We start from the raw sequence: 17,076 nt of genomic DNA on the forward strand, positions 1-17,076 counted from the left end.
CTTTGCCGCGGGAGGACACCTGCCCTCGCAGCCTGAGGTGCTCCTGCCCGCGAGGGGAAGCCTGGCCAAGGCTGGGTTGGGGTGCGCTTGGCCGAGGGGTGCTGGGGCACGGGGGGGCCACGTCCTGGACACCCTCTGTTTGTTCCGCCAGGGTCAACACCAAAGTCCAGAGCAGCATCAGCAAGTGGCTTTTCAAAAGTTGTTAACTCTTCCTTCAGTGAGTCAGCCCGCTTAAGGCTGTAAAATGAGGTCTTCCCATATTTATGGAACATACCATAGTTGTCCAATGCATCCTGCTCCTTGGTGTCTCCAAAGAAGGAAGCATGACAGAAAGCTTGGGAAAGAGAATGGCCAGCCTCAGAAAACTCATCATCTAGTTCAAGCTTATGAAAACATCCGCTTATGCGGGTGATGTGGAGGCAAAGGAATACAGAGGCGATAACCCCCACCAGCTGTGTCCTGTTACTTTCCTGTCACCGCAGAGAGGGATTGGAGGGCAAATAAGATAGCGGGTGAATGAACTGACAGTTGCTGACCTACAGGTTACAAGCACTTTCTGTAAGCCTTCCTTGCGAGGAGCCTTTTCAGAATAAGCAGGGCTTCAAATTATGCATGGGCTCTGTGGGAATGCTTAATATAAATAGCACTAGCAGATTTTGGCTCCCTCTGGCTGATCCACCAATTTTGGTGAAAGCAGAGTAAGTCCTCTTTGTGTTTGCGTAGAGGATATTAGGGTATATGATTACTATCAGCAAGTTTGTTTACTGCTGAATTGAGCTGCATGGGGAATGCTCCAGAAGGTACGTGCAAGCTGCCCACTGAGTGTAAGCCATTGGCCTTGAAGTCGCATCTGTAGCACTGTCTTCCACAGTCCAGTCTGGGGTTGGAATGTATTTTTTCTCTTTAAATTCCAGGTGTTTAGAACATGATTAAATGCCAGATTCCAAACTATGCAAACTTTCCTAGAATGTATGCTTTTTACAGGGTAATTGGCAATTTACTCCAGTGTTCTTTCTGTTCTTCCTGTCTGGTAGTGTGTGTACAAGTCACTGGAGAGTAACGTTATTGTTGACACAGCCAAGTGGTTGAGCTGAGTTTAATGCCTCTGATCATTCAGTTTAAATCAACAGCTACCTGCATCTTAAACTTGAAGGCAGCAGGTCTTACACTTCCGTGATAGGTCTTAAAAATTAAAGCAGCCCAACAAACTGACCTCAGGCTGTACTTTCCTGCTAAAGATGACATTCTTTTATTTCTGCTTTTTGTTGAGTCTTAGAATGCAGTTGCCTTAGCTCTACCTGCACACATATCTGTAAGGCAGAAACATTTCTACAGGCAATTGGGAGGTATTGTTAGGAGAGAAGGAAGACCCCACGGCAGTGCAGTGGGATTTGGGGTGGTGAAGGGCAGCAGAACTCAGGCATGCGCTTTTCCCATCTGTCAGTAGATTCATTACTGCGTCTTGAGTTTGTGTGGAATTTAGTTTCTGCACAACAAGCCCCTGGAGCAAGTGGTGGTGTTGGCCTGTGGTCAGCTTTAAAACCAAATCAAGCAATGGAGTCTCCCTGGCCTTCAGAGAGAGTCAGTCTGTTCACGACTAGGGTCTTGAGCAGGAGCAACAGAAATATAAACCCTCAGCAGGAACCTGCATTATTTTCAAGACTTAAAACAGTAGGAGAGAATTTTGGGGGCCTACAGTTTGTCCTGGATTTGCTGATTCTTGGAGGGAGGCTGCTCTGAGATATTCTGAGATGTACCAGTCCATGTGAGGACTAACCTCACAGGTAATGTTGTGTACAGGTAGAGTGGTGAAAGGGTCTGTTTTGGTTTTGTTTCTACTTCACTTGTTTCTAATGACTCTTCAAAACCACCAAATGTTACCTGCCACCTGTCATTTCCCTATTTGTCTAGTATTCATCAAGAAAGAAAATGCTGACAAGTTCTTGGAAAGAACAAAACGTGCTAACTCTTTTTGGGAGGAAATGAAGAAAGGGAATATTGAAAGAGAATGCAATGAGGAGCGCTGCTCAAAAGAAGAAGCAAGAGAAGCCTTTGAAGACCAGGAGAAAACTGTAAGGATGAACTAATATGAAACACAGGTCTATATATTTCATGTTTAAAAAATAGTATTAAGGTCTCACAAGTTACTCTTAGTCACTTAACACAAAATAGTGGTTTTGACTGTGGTTGGAATTGCTAAGGCATAAACATATAGTAACAGTCTTAATTTAGTTCTTGCAAGGCCAGCCCACGTTAAAACTTCCATTCATTTACCTGTTTTGATGTTTAATTGCCATTATGAGGTATTTGACCTTTAAATGCTTTGATACTACCCATGTTGGAAATATGTTCGCCCTATCTGGGTGGCATAGCTGAACATCATGACTATGGTCAAGAGTTCTTAGGTGGAGAGACCATGGGAAAGTTGAGAAGGCAAATGCTGACATGGAACTTCATGGGAGAGTGTTGCCAAACTTAAGCAACATTGCCCTGCTTATCATTTTGTGGCTCTCTTTTTCAGTATCTGAGTTGACAGAATCTATACTGTAGACAGTTCTTAATGTTGCCTTAATTGCCCACATGGAATGAAGTTTGTATGTGTGACTTGTGTCACCTGCCCTACCCTGAAGACTGCTTAACTTCAGACAGAAATGCATTTTGTTCCGAAGCTCAAGGGAGAGTTAAAGAGATGGGACAGCTATGGGGGCTGGAGTCAGTAGAAAAGGTGATACTTGAAAACTTCAAGTGACTTGGTGGTGGAAGGGAATTGGGAACATCATCTGTAGCTATGTGGCTGTTAAGAACAGCCCTAAAGCTGGAGTTAAGGCCAGATTCATTTCACTTTAATGTTACTTGATGGCCATTGGAGTGGCCCTGAGATGATCGCATGAGGAGTCATGGGTGCATCACCAAGGTAATTCAGAGCATAAGGGTTGGCTGATCTCCAGCAGAACCAGCATAGCCTGTTCTGTCTGGTGACCAGATGTCACTGGGAAGGACTGACTTGGACAGACAGCATACCTGGAGTCCTCAGTGCAGAGGGAGAGAAGAACATAAACTAGACAAAATATTTTTAAACCTCAGGATTTCTAAAGTCCTGACTGATGGGACAGGGGGGGTGGAGACTGAGAATTTGGCATTACAGGAATATAAGTCAATTCAATCAAAACTGATGGAAAGATACAGTTATGCAAGAGATCAAGTGCCTTATACTAAGTGAGTCACACTGGGAAATCTCTAAGGAGTTTTTGAAAATGCGTAAGACTTGTTTCTGTAGAGCTGGGCACTATAGATGGATCATATGGTTCTAATTTATTAAATGGTAATAGCAGGCTGCAAGGCACTGTATGTGCCTGTAACTTAAACATTTAATAATTGTTAGCTGCAAATATTGTCTGTATGAAAGCCCTAATATTTTTTCTGAAGAATTCAGTAATTCTCATCTAACTCTTTCTGTCTCCGTTTATCCCCCTTTTCCCACACCGACCTGTAGGAGGAATTCTGGAACATCTATGTAGGTAAGAAACACTCTGCATTTGTTTAGAGAATTAAGCTTCTTTACTGCAAGGTTGAAAAGGATGCATCTCTGAAGGAACCACTTCCTGCTACCTTTCTTCCTCTTTTTTCACCATGGAACACCCTCACTTTGTGTTTCCTCTGAAGAAGGAATCTGATTTACTGCCTTGCTGTTGCTTGAGCCCAGTCACTTCATTTGCAGGCAAGGTTCAGCTGCTTCCAATTGCTGGGATGATCTTTGTGCTCTCCAAAAAAGAATAGTGGCCCTCTGCATGCAAAGGCCAGTGAGAAGCAGAAACTGGACGTGTGATTTGCAGGTCCGTTGCCCTCCAGAGGGGCAGCCCCGGATGGGGGAATTCAGGATGCAAAGAGTCATAGATGAGGGTGGTATTTAAATGCTGCAGCTAAAGCAAAGTTACTAAACTGTATTGCAGAGTCGCTTGCCAGTTTCATGTCACCCTCCATGCCAGAATGTTACTGATTCCTGTATTACAGAGCATTTTGTGGGATGTGTTTTCTACAGGACTGTTTGGCATTCAGTGAAGACATGCCAGTAGATTAGCAGATACTACCTACCAGTCTTTTCTGTTTTTTCCTAAAGGTTTGAGTTGTATTTATTAGGGTTCTAATGTTTGTAATCACTATGCAGGGACAGATTTTTAATGTATTAATGTCTGGTAATGTGTTCTTCTGAAAGTATGTGTCCGGCTTGCATGTTAGGAGGTGTACCTCAAAAATGTTGGCCAAAGACAGCTCAGCTTTGTCTTTTGGAATCTGCAGAAAATTGAAGTCAGTTGCCAGGAAGAAGATGCAGACTTTCACAATCCTCTAAGCAGGGGATGAATTCTGCAACCTATAGGCTGAAATTTCAAGCAAAGCCTGCGTCAGTGTTGCAGTGAACAGTGGAAAATTTCAAACCATTTTCTCACGAGAATACAAGCAGCAGAACATCAGTGCCAGTGCTCTTAGCGGAAATACCAATTTCATACATTTTAAACCACAGTCCACGAATGCTTTATTGGGGGTCAGAAGTACTGAAAACCACAAGCCAAGTTACTAGAACAATTCATTCTCACTTCCTTTTTTAGTAGAGGATTGTCACTGCTTTTGTGCAATATTGATATAAAACTCATTACCACAGTAGCAACTACAGTGTAGGAAAAAACTAAACAAGTATGGTTTCTAACAGTAGGATGCTGCTTAGCTAAGACCATTACAGAATGGAGCTCTCTGGTACTGCAGAGGAGACAGAAACCAGGAGCTGTGCTCCAGGCCTCGAGTCTGCCTTTTTTTTGGTAAGTGGTGGTCTCGCCTTCCCTCTGTTGAGGATGGACATCTGTCTTCAACACCTCTGTGGTGGACCACACAGACGCAGCATTTGGAGCGCTGTTGGTTTTGGTCATGTGCAGGTACAGAAGGGATATTGAGGTTGGGGGCAGTACACAAAGACCAGCAGATGTTCCCTGTGGCAGATAAAACTGCAGCAGATGAGGTCACAGGCCAGAGCCACCATGCAGGTGGCAAGCTGGATCATTAGGATGAGCAGCTTCTTGCATCTTGTCTTCTCTGTGAGCATTGCTGTTCTTCCAGCTGGTCCAAACCAGGGCAGAACAGGTGGTAAAACACAGGCATTTGAAGAGTGTGTTATCTAAAGCAACAAATTATTAATCAAGTGTCACTTCTCTGGATATCCTGCTTTTCTTATTGAACAGTGCAGAAGAGCCCAGCAGGAATCATGTGATGGAAACACATTATTTGTTACAGCAGGTCACTAGATGAGAGAGACCATGACAGTGAGCATCTGTACAGGAGTGAGTTGCCTTTGAGGGGATGGGAGAAATGCCTGCTATGTGGAATATGTCTCCAAACACAGTGCAGCCTCACTGTCCTACATGTAACTGAGTTTGTGAGATACGTGTGCCCGTGGCCCTGGGGTCAGGTCAGCCAGTTGTGTCCAGGTTACAGAAAGGAAGGAAGGCTGCACAACTACCTTTTGAATGTGTGAGATCTCAGCATAGATGTGGAGAGTGTGAGGTAAGAGCTAATTTTTTGAAGCCTAAGCTTATACTTCAAGAGGTGCGATGGGAATATTTTGGTACTCTAAACAGCACAAACCAGGCATTTGGCCTGCACACATGAATTTAGCAGGGCTTTGTAAGGCTTTTGTTTGTTTGTTTTACCTTCTGATTCATATGCTGGTGTCTTTTGCTTTAAATGAACATCACTGCAGGCAAAAGACATGAACAAGGGATGAGATGACCTCTAAAGAAATAAAAGTTGAGTCGTCATTATTTTGCAGAAATTGTAGGGAAATGCAGGAGGTTAATACCTTTAGACAGTGGTTGCAATGTAGAAATGTCCTGTCTATTTTTATAGCCTTCACTGTAAATTATATATACGCTGACCATGATGTATTTATTAGTTTATCTTCCTACATAAAAAGGCTTGTGTATGCACTGTCGTATAGTAGCCACCAAAAACAGATTGCAGAACTGAGGATACATATGTGAATCATTGCTGGTTTGCAATGATTGCATTTATACTCTTTGTTCCATCTGGAATGTGGCAATTTGCAGGACAGACATTTTGAAAGGAAGGATGAAAGATTGCTTATTAACACTAACAGTCCTTCAGAGTTCACTGAAAATGCTTACACTCTTACAATTTATTTTTGTTTGTTTGTTTCTGTAGATGGGAACCAGTGCAGTTCAAATCCTTGTCACTATGGTGGACATTGTAAAGATGGAATTGGTTCCTACACTTGCTCATGCTTGGATGGTTACCAAGGCAAGAACTGTGAATTTGGTAGGTTTCTGCTTTAGAGACTGTGACAGTGAATTTCCCAGGGAGCTGAAACATAGAGAGTTAACTCTTTCTTAACCAGCATTATTTGCTTCTTGGAAAAATACATAGAATAAGATGGCAGTCAACAGTGAGCTGGAGGACTGTGCCAGAAACACGAAGCCTTGCTGGCTCTACAGCTGGATAGAATTAGTGAATGCTCTGAAATTACACTTGCCCCAAAGAGACCCCTCTTTACATGTGCCTGAATCCCCAAAACATGATGATAAAAACTAAGCAGTATAGGACTCTTATAACTGATAGAAAAGAGCCTTTATTCCAAGCTCAGAAGTACAGCCTCCCTGCTCTGCTCTTAGCAGTAAAAACCAAAGAAAGCAGATTTCGGTAGGCAATTCAGAGAATTTTTCAACATTGCAAGGAATCATTTTTTGCATATAAAACCTTCCCGAGTCTCACTTCTGTGGCATACATCTACTACCCTAATGATGTCACTGGGTCATGTGTTGGTAGGCCAGAATTAAGAGTGCAGGGTGTGGAACTGAACTTCAGACACAGGACCGAGGAGAGTCATGGGGAGTTGAGTTTTTTAAGGCAGGAAGGAGGAATTGTGTGAGGGTGTAACAGTATCTGGATTACTCTGTTAGTGGTTTATTCAGTTCCACTGTCATTTTGTCTCTGCTTTTTTAAGCTCACCATGACACAGCCACTGGGACCACTTGGGCTTGCCAAGTATGTTTCATGCAGTAGATGTGACTGCTTTGTAAGACATAAGCTAACGTTAGCCACTCATATTATTACTAAGAAGTGCTTCAGGTGTTTTACAGATGGAGATACAGATCCTGTTTAAAGAGTACAGTTTAATTTGGTGAACTTCAAGATCTTCTGTGAAGTCACTGTTTATTTACAGTTTTTCTCCAAATATCTTTATAGTCATACCAAAGTACTGCAAAATAAACAATGGTGACTGTGAGCAGTTCTGCAGCATCAAGAAAAGTGTACAGAAGGATGTTTTGTGTTCCTGTGCAAAAGGGTATGTTCTAGCAGAGGATGGCAAACGCTGTGTTTCATCAGGTATGAAGCCATGTAATAAACTAGTAGCAATGGTGGTGAGACTTGTTTCACAGTTAAAGAATGTCTTTTGAACCATCAGATTTTACATGACATAGATTTAACACTGAAGCCAGCTGATTTGTATTTTCAAAGCCTTCCATGAGGAAGGTGATGTAATGGACTTGTCAAAATCTAGCTGATCTGGAATCCTTTGCAAGATGCCTCTCACAGAATTACCTGAGTAAACTCTGCTGTTAACAGGAGAAGAGTGATTGCAGTTATATCTCATTCACTTAAACACTTATATTCCATATAAAATAGCAGCTTGCAAAAACTTTTCTACTTTAGTTTTCAGTTAATCTAATCAAATAGTAACTGATCACATTAAATAATTGCAATTAATGCTATTTACATTTGTAGATTTTTGTTGTATTTCAACAAACCTGGGGAGAGGGATAAGTCAACCATATACTCATGATGTCAGTTTTTATATCGTTTATAACTAATAATAAATTGCTGTTATGAGCCATATTATTCCTAAAATAAAACAATTCACTCAGTTTCCTAATTAAGATGGTTTTAGTAAGAGCAAGTACATGAATATAGCAATGTGAGCAATTGATGTTTTAAATACTTTGAAACAGTCCAGAGACTGAACCTCTGGACAAGTTTTAGGACTACAAAATGGTTTTTATTTTCCAAACCATCTGGTCTTCCTTTGTTGCATCTGCCAAATTTTTGCTAGTGTTTTCAAAAATTGTGAGACGGTGTTGTCAAGGAGTTTCCTCTTGTGTTGGTGTTTCTGTCCATCTCCAATTCTAACGTTCTTGTCTTTACAGTAAAGTATCCTTGTGGAAAAGTTTATGTGAAAAGAAAAAAAAGGTCTTTTTTTTTACCCATTGATAATGGCAATGTAACTAGTGATCAAGATGGCCCTCTCACAAATGAAACAACTTTGGAGGAGGACATTATTATTACCACAGAAAGCCCAACCATCCCTCCTGGCAATGGAACAAGTGGCAAGACTCCGTATGTCAATACCAGGATAGTAGGTGGTGATGAGTGTCGTCTTGGTGAATGTCCATGGCAGGTAAATCTGGTATTTGTGCTCTGCATGTAAGCAGAACACGTTTCTGAGGGGAACTGTGCAATTGTTCATTTAACCTGTTTGCCTTCTGGATGTTACCCATGCGATATGCTGTTTGTAGCTGGAGGTAGCTGAATCGTGTGAACCGAGGCACTTAGATGTGCTGTTTTGCAAACTGCGGCCTTAAAATGTCAAAATGAAAGGCTTTGTGCAATTTTAGATGGTGTTGCTTAACTTGTCACTAGAGAGGGCTTTTGCGTCATGCTGGCCTACCAGTGTCACTTTTGCAGGTTGTGTTCCAGTTCTGTCTGATAGCAGTCCATTTAGCTAGTATATCTGAGACCTTATCAGGTAAAGCATGCATTTGCTTCACAAATACATCTTCATATCTAAGTTTTTCTATTGAGTTTGGACCAGCCAAAATGAGTTTATTCAGAACACTAAGGGCGGGGTGAAACAGGAACAGAATTTGGACAGGAATTCTTTGGGGTGGTAAATCCAAGGGATTGAAGTGATCTGGAGGCAGCACTCTCCCTGCTCAGTCAGTCAGTGTCTTGTTCCTAAAGGACATTACTGAGCACTGTGAGTGAGGTGACATGGAAGCCAAACGTGTACATCAGGTAAATGCAGTTGACTCTGTAGCAATACATGCCAATCTGTAGCATATACATGTGTGTGTCCAATAGTAGGAGACACCTGCAGAGTAGTACATGTTGTAGTAATAAGCATATATATAGTGTGCGGAGAAGTCAATTACCTATTTATAGCTCATTGAAGTTAAACTGCTCTAATTTATTCTGCACTGACCTGTTCTCTTTTGCAGGCTGTTTTGTTAAACGAGGAAGGGGAAGAGTTTTGCGGTGGAACTATTTTGAATGAAATTTTTGTACTTACTGCAGCTCATTGCATGAACCAATCTAAAGAAATCAAAGTTGTTGTTGGTAAGTGGTTACTACTGTGATGTTTCAGCATGTGTTGCAGGCTAATGCTCTCTGCTTTAAATCTTCTGTGAGATGTATTCATGTTACTTTGTTATGGTTTGTTACTTTTTTGCCTTGTTCTGCTTCTTATAATTTCTTGTGATTGTGGGAATCCTGCTTTGTAACAACAGGGGCATCTGATGTGGAAGGTGATAGTGGTGCATCCCCTTCTTCTTTGCAGCTAGTTGGAAGTAATTAAGAACAAATGTTCTAGAAGTGTTGGCTAGCATTGTGTTCATCAGAGCAGTGCTTTTTCAGAAAGCTTATCATTCCTGACACATCTGAAGTATACAGATTTGTTTCTGCAGGAACACTCAGGAAAGCTATTGCACATTGACTAGAGGAAGAAGAAACGAACTCAAATTATAGCTGCTTCACTTCTGAGATTTGATACTAGATCAACACAACTTTACATTTGTACTGTTCTAGTCTTGACCCAGACCAGTTTCTCTTCCCTGATAGAAGCCAGGCTCAAGCTCCTGTGAGAGCTTCCACCCAAAGGTGCATTAGTTTAGCTGAATAAGTTTATGCCTTTATGTAAACAAAAATCTCCATAGACAGAATCTCGAAACCGAAACTGATCCAGGTGTTGCTAATAAATACTGCAATAATTTTTTTACGGCTTACTTGTATGGTATAAAGGCTTAGGCAAAGTGTTAGGAATGGGTATACTACTCTCCTCCTTTATTGAGGTTATTCTTAATTTCTTATACTATCTCCATATTAATGACCTTTTTAATTATCTTGTACAGGTGAAGTGGACAGAGAAAAGAAAGAACAGTCTGAAACGATGCATACTGTGGATAAAATACTTGTTCACTCCAAATACATTGCAGAGACTTATGATAATGACATAGCCTTAATAAAGCTGAAGGAACCGATAACATTTTCGGAGTATGTTATTGCAGCATGCCTCCCTGAAGCAGACTTTGCTAATGAAGTTCTGATGAACCAAAAATCTGGGATGGTTAGTGGCTTTGGGCGTGAATTTGAAGGTGGACGACTATCCAAAAAACTGAAAGTGCTTGAAGTCCCCTATGTTGATAGGAACACTTGCAAGCAATCCACTAACTTTGCAATAACAGAAAACATGTTCTGTGCTGGTTATGAAACAGAGCAAAAAGATGCTTGTCAAGGAGACAGTGGAGGTCCTCATGTAACCAGATATAAGGATACTTATTTTGTTACTGGAATTGTTAGCTGGGGAGAAGGATGTGCAAAGAAAGGCAAATACGGTGTCTATACCAAACTGTCCAGGTTCTTACGCTGGGTAAGAATGGTCATGAGACAAAATTTGTAGTGGTGTCACTCTTGATCCTTCAGTTAGAAACAAGGTGCAGTTTCTGTGATGGAAGCTATTCTTTTATTTTCAGCCACATCTGCTAAACTTGTTTGGAGAGCTGATTCCTTAAAGTTATGCTGCTGCTTCTTTTTGGTTTATTCCTGGCTTTAAGCATGTATATGTGGACTGTTTGGTATTGTTTTGAATTTGTACAATGAGGGGCTTTCCCCCAACAAAATGGCTGCTCAGTGGGGTCTTGTGTTTGCTTGTTTGGTTATTTTTATATTGCCATTTTGGTTCCTGTCTGTGCTTCCACCAGAGGCTCCTGGACATCAGCCTCCACCAATCGTGATGAAAGTGGGAAGAATGGGACTTCAGTTAATCCTCATATTGCAGCCAGCTGGCTCAGTAGGGAATTTGTAACTACTAGAGCTGTTTAGCATCTACCTGTAGATGTATTTAGAAAATTAAGGAAGCAGGGAAGCTTGCTTGCTAAAAGTTGAGACACAAGTTGAGTATTCAACATGTGTTAACCACATGTTCCACAAAATTGCCTGCTTAGGTCACAGCAGCTAATTAAAATGGGGTTTAGCTTTATGTGGATTGTACTTCACTTTAATTTTAACACTTCTGTTCTGCTCATCAAAAAAAGCGTGCATGTTCACTGTTTTCTGTATCATGTTCTGGATTGTGTACTGTTGAGGATCAGAAAGCTCCTTGCATGTGTACTTGTTCTAGGTGTTTCTGTAAGGTGCAATATTGATGTACACCAGCATTTAAAATAAAACATTCTTTCTTTTTTGTTCTTTTTTTTTTAATTCCTTCCAGTCAGTTTACAAGTATTATATGAAGACAGAGTCTCACTTGAGAGTGAACGTCCATAAACAAATACGTGTGACAAATTTAAACCTACCTTATATCAAGGCTCATGAAGAGGTAGAGAAGGGAGAGGGGGTTAATTAAAAGACTTTCACTGGCCTAGAGGTTCATAAATGGCGTTAGATGCTAAGATACTAATTTTCTTAGAAAGAGGCTAACTCAACACATGATTTCCCAAACATAGTTTACTCAGGTACTATGATACGATCTGTGCTGTAAGGTTTCCAAGAACATTCTAGTATTTTTTTGTATGTGGAGTAGCATTCCTCTGTATATTCTTCTTTAAAACTTCTCAGCTTCAGTCTAGTTACAGAAATTATGGTAAAATTTACAATGGAAGGGATTGCTGAAAGTGCTCTGGTCAATCCCCATACTCAAAGCAGAGCTAACATCAAAGTTAGAGCAAGTTGTGCAGGGTCTTGTCCAGGCAAGTTTTGAAAAACTTCAGATGCAGAGATTTTGTTACCCTCTGGGCCACCTTTTCCTGTGCTTTAGCACTCTCATGGCTAAAATTTCTCATGTCCAATTGAAATTTTCCTTGTTGCAACCTCTGACTACTGCCTGATCTTTCTGTGGGCACCTCTGGGTAATGGTTGGCCTTGTCTTCACTGTAATCCTCGTTTAGGCAGTGGAAGACTGCAGTTAGATCCCCCAGCTGTCCCTGGCCAAACAAACCCAGACCCCTCAGCCTGTTACTGTGCATCATGTGCTCTAGGCTCTAACCGCCCTGATGGCCTTTCTGAGGCTCCTCCAATCTGTTATGCTCCCCTGTTGTCTGAGGAACACTGAATTTCACCAGAGACCTCCTACTTACCTTTTGGGGTTTGAGCTGGTACTGGCTAGTCTCATACAGCAGGTGCTGTGGGCAAACCAGGCTGACAAACTAGAAATGCAGCTCTGCACAGCATCAAGGTATTGCTGCATTTGGCAGTAAATGTGGGTGGGAAGGACTGCAGGTCAGTTACCCTAGCTTGATGGTCTCCACCTGCATAAACCCTCAGTGAACCTACTTCAGTGTTAGTTCCCTGACTTCTGTCCTCTGTATTCCTGTTTGTACCTTCTAATCCTTTGTCCCAGGTTCACTGGTAGCATGCCCTGTGCTCCATCAGGGTGAAGCATCCCTCTTCAAAGGGATAACCTCAGGCCTAGGTGCTACCCAAATCCGATTTACTCATACTAAGGGCATTCTTCTACTTCAGTGAAGCTTAAGGATGGAGGTAAAACTCAGACTGGACTATATAGGTGTTGAGATTACCTAGAGGAGGACATCCCTCTGGCAATGGTGGTAGTCGCTGGGTTTTACTAGCCAAGTAGCACCTTGAGAGCAGACACAGCTGATTTAACAGATGAGCATGAAAGAGGGCGATGAAAGTCCATGTTTGTGTGTGTGCAACATGACTGGGCTTAGAAAAGAAGTGTCATTATTCTGCAGAGTATGAGAGGCTTTGTCCTTGGACTTCGCAATCAGAGTTTATTTGTCTTTTACAAACAAAATTGGTTCCTAGAGAGCCTTTTATCCTGTGCCATGGTGCCTAAGGCTCAAGGGCTTCTTATTCATTCCTCATTCTGTAACAGTGTCTCTGCCATGCTGAGAGGACATGAGTAAAACATCTGCTTGCATCTTGGCTTCTTACCAAAGCCCATAACCAGCTGTAGGACCTACAATAAAAGAAAGAATTAAAGCACACTTTTTTAATGTAGACTAATTATTTGGGGGTAATTTCACATAACAAAATTTGAACGGCTTGTAAAATCCAGGAAAGAGGTACAGCACACAGCTGCTGAATAAACTGGTGGATTTTAAAATACCAGGACTCCTCATGGCAAGCAAACACTGCTGTCTTTGGCAAGAGCTGGCATTTACCATGGGTAGTGGAAGGAGATGCTCTAAGCTATCTTCTAGTGCTCAGGCTTCCTCAGCCTTCAAGGAAAAACCAGTCCTGGGAAGAAAAGGAAGAAAGGAAGGATGTTAAGTAGAGTGCAATTGCTTTGCAGCTTTGAAAAGGACTGATATGAAGAATAAAAAGGTAGGACATTGGTCAGGCCTAGTCCAAGATGATATATCTGGGCAAGAGACTCTTGTACATGAGGCCCTGGGTTTTGAAAAAATGAGGCTTCTTCACAGTAAAATAGAGAAAGCCTGAGAGGAAACATAGCAATAGCCTTCATGTGTACAAAAGCTGACTGCAGAGATGTAGGAACTAATTACATCTTCATGTCTGTGATGATAAAAAGACATAACACATCTCGGTTGCAGCGAGAAAGTTTCAGGGAGATCCCAGGGAAAACCGGCTAACACTGTGACTAGAAAAGCCCTGTAACAGATTTTGTCTGGAGGGCAGTGAAGTCTGCAGTGTTGGCAGTCTTTCAGAGCAGGAGAGGTAACTAGTTGTCAAGCGTGCAGCATGACAGGGTCTGCCCTAGGGAGTGAGTGTGGACAAGCTGGCCTTCGTTATGGTATCCTGCAGTATGTCAGGAAAACACACTTCTGCAGGTGCAGTGTCCAACTGGAAGCAATTTCCCAGAAGGCTTCTTAGATGGTGTCTTGCCCAAACGTGCCAAGAATAATAGAGGTAAACTTGATCCCTTGTTGGCTCAGCAAGCTGGACAAGGTGATCCTGGAGGTCTTGCCAGTCCCTGTTTTCTGTGTTTTCAGGTGAGCAACACAAGCAAAGGATCACTGTTACAGTCATGCATTATGACCTATGCTAGCACAGTAATAACAAGCAAGGTTTTCCTTCCTCTTTACTGCTCCCTGACACAGGTGACTCACATGACAAGATTGTCTTCCATAGGCAGGGCCCCAGACCACAAGGTCCAGTCAACAGCTGTCCCCATGGAGTGGTGTGGGTGAAAATTGATGCATTTGTGAAAGTATGGTCTGTCCTGGTGCTTGTGACAGAGACTGGATTTTGTGTGTGCCAGAGGTGCCATCCAGCTCGCTGCATCCGCACAGGATACCTGCTTACCAGCCCCACTGGATTCAAAGGCTTCACCCACGAGCATAACAATCAATTTCAGCCTATCTGAAGCACTTCAAACTACAGTGGTTTGGAATAAAAGAGACCAAAACTTTTTGCAAAAGCTTACTGGCTTAACTCAGAAAAAAGACTGAATTTTCTGTCTCGTTTTCTCTTGTTCTGATTAGCTCCATGCTTTATTTGTTTCTTAAGGAATTACCAGAGCTGTGAGGCAACATCTTTGCAATACTCCTATTAAGCTCTGCAGATCTGGTACCCTGATCTACTCCTCACTTCTGAGATGCTTTCCTGCTTCTGCACTGCTTGTGGGAAGCACAAAACTCTGGCTATGGTTGTTCTGCTTTCTTTGGGGCATGGGCAACAGCCAGATCACTAACTTTATCTCCATGCTGCCTGGCTAGTAAAGCTCTTTTGGCGAGGTGTCATCAATATTTCCTGAAGATGTAGAGCCACCCACAATGGACAGGGAGAAAGAGAATAGCCACAGACCATGGTCCTGCAGAGGAAATCACCAGCTGGCAGCTGGTATCTGGAATTTGGGTAGCATAACCAAGTTTAACCATGCAGCCACAATGTTATTCTACTGAGGCAGAACCTGTCCCGGTTTATGGACTCCCATCTTCCTGAGGAGTCTGAGATATACAGGTGTCACAGCCTCAGTGGCAAACCCAGTTCCATACTGCCCATGCAGGAGAGAGGGGCTTTGCCGACACAAGGTGCCTGCAGGCGATTGGGGTGGCACTGGTGCAGCACAGTGGCGTTTTTCTGTTTGAACATTGTCCTATGGTGACTTTGAGCTCAGGCTTTGCTCTTAGAGGTTTTGTTTTCTCGTGAGTTAACGACCTTTGCACTGTAGTGTTTCTCATTTAGCAGCTGTCCTAGAGCCCTGCAGAGAAACCGGTGGGAGACACCTGGTGAGCTCAGAGGATGGCAGTGGCAGGTGGTTGCAGGACAATGTGGCTTCTTCCCATTGTCCTCCTTCTCCTTCAGATGGTGCAGACAGGTACAGCCTTTGCTTTAACTTGACTTTGTGCTGCTTTGCCTAAACCATGCAGGTAATTATTTGACGTTATTTGTGCTTTGTGGACCAGGGTGACATGAGTGAAAATGTGGTAGCTTTGCTTTGTCACATGCCTTGCTCCCATTGTCTGCTGCAGTGCAGTAATATCCAGGGCTGAGTCACTAGGGGAATACCATTTTGGACTGAAACATTTGTGTCAGTGTAAAACAAGGGGTCAATATGCAGGGCTTTCAAACTGACAGCACAAACAATGTGCTTTTCTTCATGTCCTCAGGAAATGTGATTATTAAATAATCCTTACTATCCATTCATAAGCTATTGGGTGGCAAAATGAACCCCGCAAGGTTTAACAGAGCAGAGGGGGATGTGAACCCTTCACCATCACCCACTGTGCTTGTCTAAGTCTCAACACAAACACCACATCTCCACTTCAGGAAGCGTCCCACCTGTCTTTGAGGTTGGACCCTGAGATGCTTCTCTACAGAGTAAGTCTGTGAATCATACTGCAGACGTGATGCATGCCTTGTTGTTCAATTTTTCTGTAAAAGTCATTTGGTGATTACAGAGGGCTTAATTGGAGACAACTGGACAAACACCTGAGTCATCCATATTCCAAGAGATGAGAGTTAGAGGGAGATTTTGACATCCCAGAGGTGAGGTGGGAAAGGTACTTAGTGGGACATGGGGTGCCTGAGAGTCTTCAGAATGTTTCAATAATAATTTTCTCATAAAAAACACATAGAAAGCAATTTTGAGTGCACTCGTCTACATTTTAATCAACAAACTAAAAGTGCCTGACAATACTAAGACAGTAGATGACTTTAATAAAAGTAACTATAAAATGACAGTGCTCATGGAGGAAGTAAAGAAAAAACCCAAGAGAATAAAGATTAATGTTTATCTTTTAACAGAGAAAAAGATCAGGCTACTTCTGAAAAACCCCACAGAAACCCTAATCAGAGGTTCTTAACCTTTCTTTCACCACAGACCCCCTTTAAATACTTTTTGTGGCTGTGGACCACCAAGTCTTAATTCAAGATTTAAAGCACTAGACTGCATCAAATATTTATTTCAGTTTTCTCATTAAGTGTCTTCAGATTTGGAGAGAAGGGGAAATGTTAATCTGTTAATGCACACACTCATAATATCTTTTTTGCAATAGTTCCAGATGAATTTAAAATAATGTCATCAACACTCTTCTTGCTCAGATGGCCCATTTTATGGTATTTTAACGTGCTAATTCTGAATTGGATGCCAATTTTTACATTAAAAATTGAGGAAAAGCTTTTACAATTCTTCTCACCTCCCCCCTTGTTTGTCTATGTTCAGTGACCATATATTTTTGTTTACGGGTCCAGGGCTACCACTTGGAGGAACAGATTTCAGCCCCATCGTGGCCTTAAAGAGAGCTGTTGGATTAAGAAAATGTCTTTAAGAGAAAAAACACCTAGTTAGAGTGGGTCCTACCAACCATACTA

At 42.1% G+C, this 17,076-nt stretch overlaps 2 protein-coding genes across 2 annotated transcripts in view; both read left to right on the plus strand.

Moving 5' to 3' along the window:
* Positions 1-1,076: 1,076 nt before the first annotated feature.
* Positions 1,077-11,499, plus strand: F10 (coagulation factor X). The gene is made up of 7 exons (XM_026858583.1): positions 1,077-2,072; positions 3,494-3,518; positions 6,208-6,321; positions 7,249-7,389; positions 8,208-8,458; positions 9,279-9,396; positions 10,188-11,499. The coding sequence occupies exons 1-7, from the start codon at positions 1,788-1,790 to the stop codon at positions 10,733-10,735; spliced, it is 1,482 nt and encodes a 493-aa protein (XP_026714384.1). The 5' UTR covers positions 1,077-1,787; the 3' UTR covers positions 10,736-11,499.
* A 3,871-nt stretch (positions 11,500-15,370) lies between these two features.
* The window catches only part of LOC113481093 (coagulation factor X-like), an 8,414-nt gene continuing 6,708 nt past the window's right edge, over positions 15,371-17,076 (plus strand). The window contains exon 1 of the mRNA XM_026850411.1: positions 15,371-15,580. Coding sequence (XP_026706212.1) covers positions 15,505-15,580 — 76 coding nt within the window. The 5' untranslated portion in view covers positions 15,371-15,504. The remainder of the gene's footprint in view (positions 15,581-17,076) is intronic.

The sequence above is a fragment of the Athene cunicularia genome, assembly GCF_003259725.1.
Source record: "Athene cunicularia isolate RWA chromosome 1 unlocalized genomic scaffold, athCun1 chr1_part1, whole genome shotgun sequence".
NCBI lineage: Eukaryota > Metazoa > Chordata > Aves > Strigiformes > Strigidae > Athene > Athene cunicularia.

Bases quoted from the DNA above. Each gene is read 5' to 3' on its own strand.
- F10 (XM_026858583.1), top strand. From the start codon at position 1,788: ATGTTGTGTACAGGTAGAGTGGTGAAAGGGTCTGTTTTGGTTTTGTTT. The intron at 8,459-9,278 runs GTAAATCTGGTA...TCTCTTTTGCAG, and splicing joins TTGGTGAATGTCCATGGCAG to GCTGTTTTGTTAAACGAGGA. The intron at 9,397-10,187 runs GTAAGTGGTTAC...TATCTTGTACAG, and splicing joins AGAAATCAAAGTTGTTGTTG to GTGAAGTGGACAGAGAAAAG.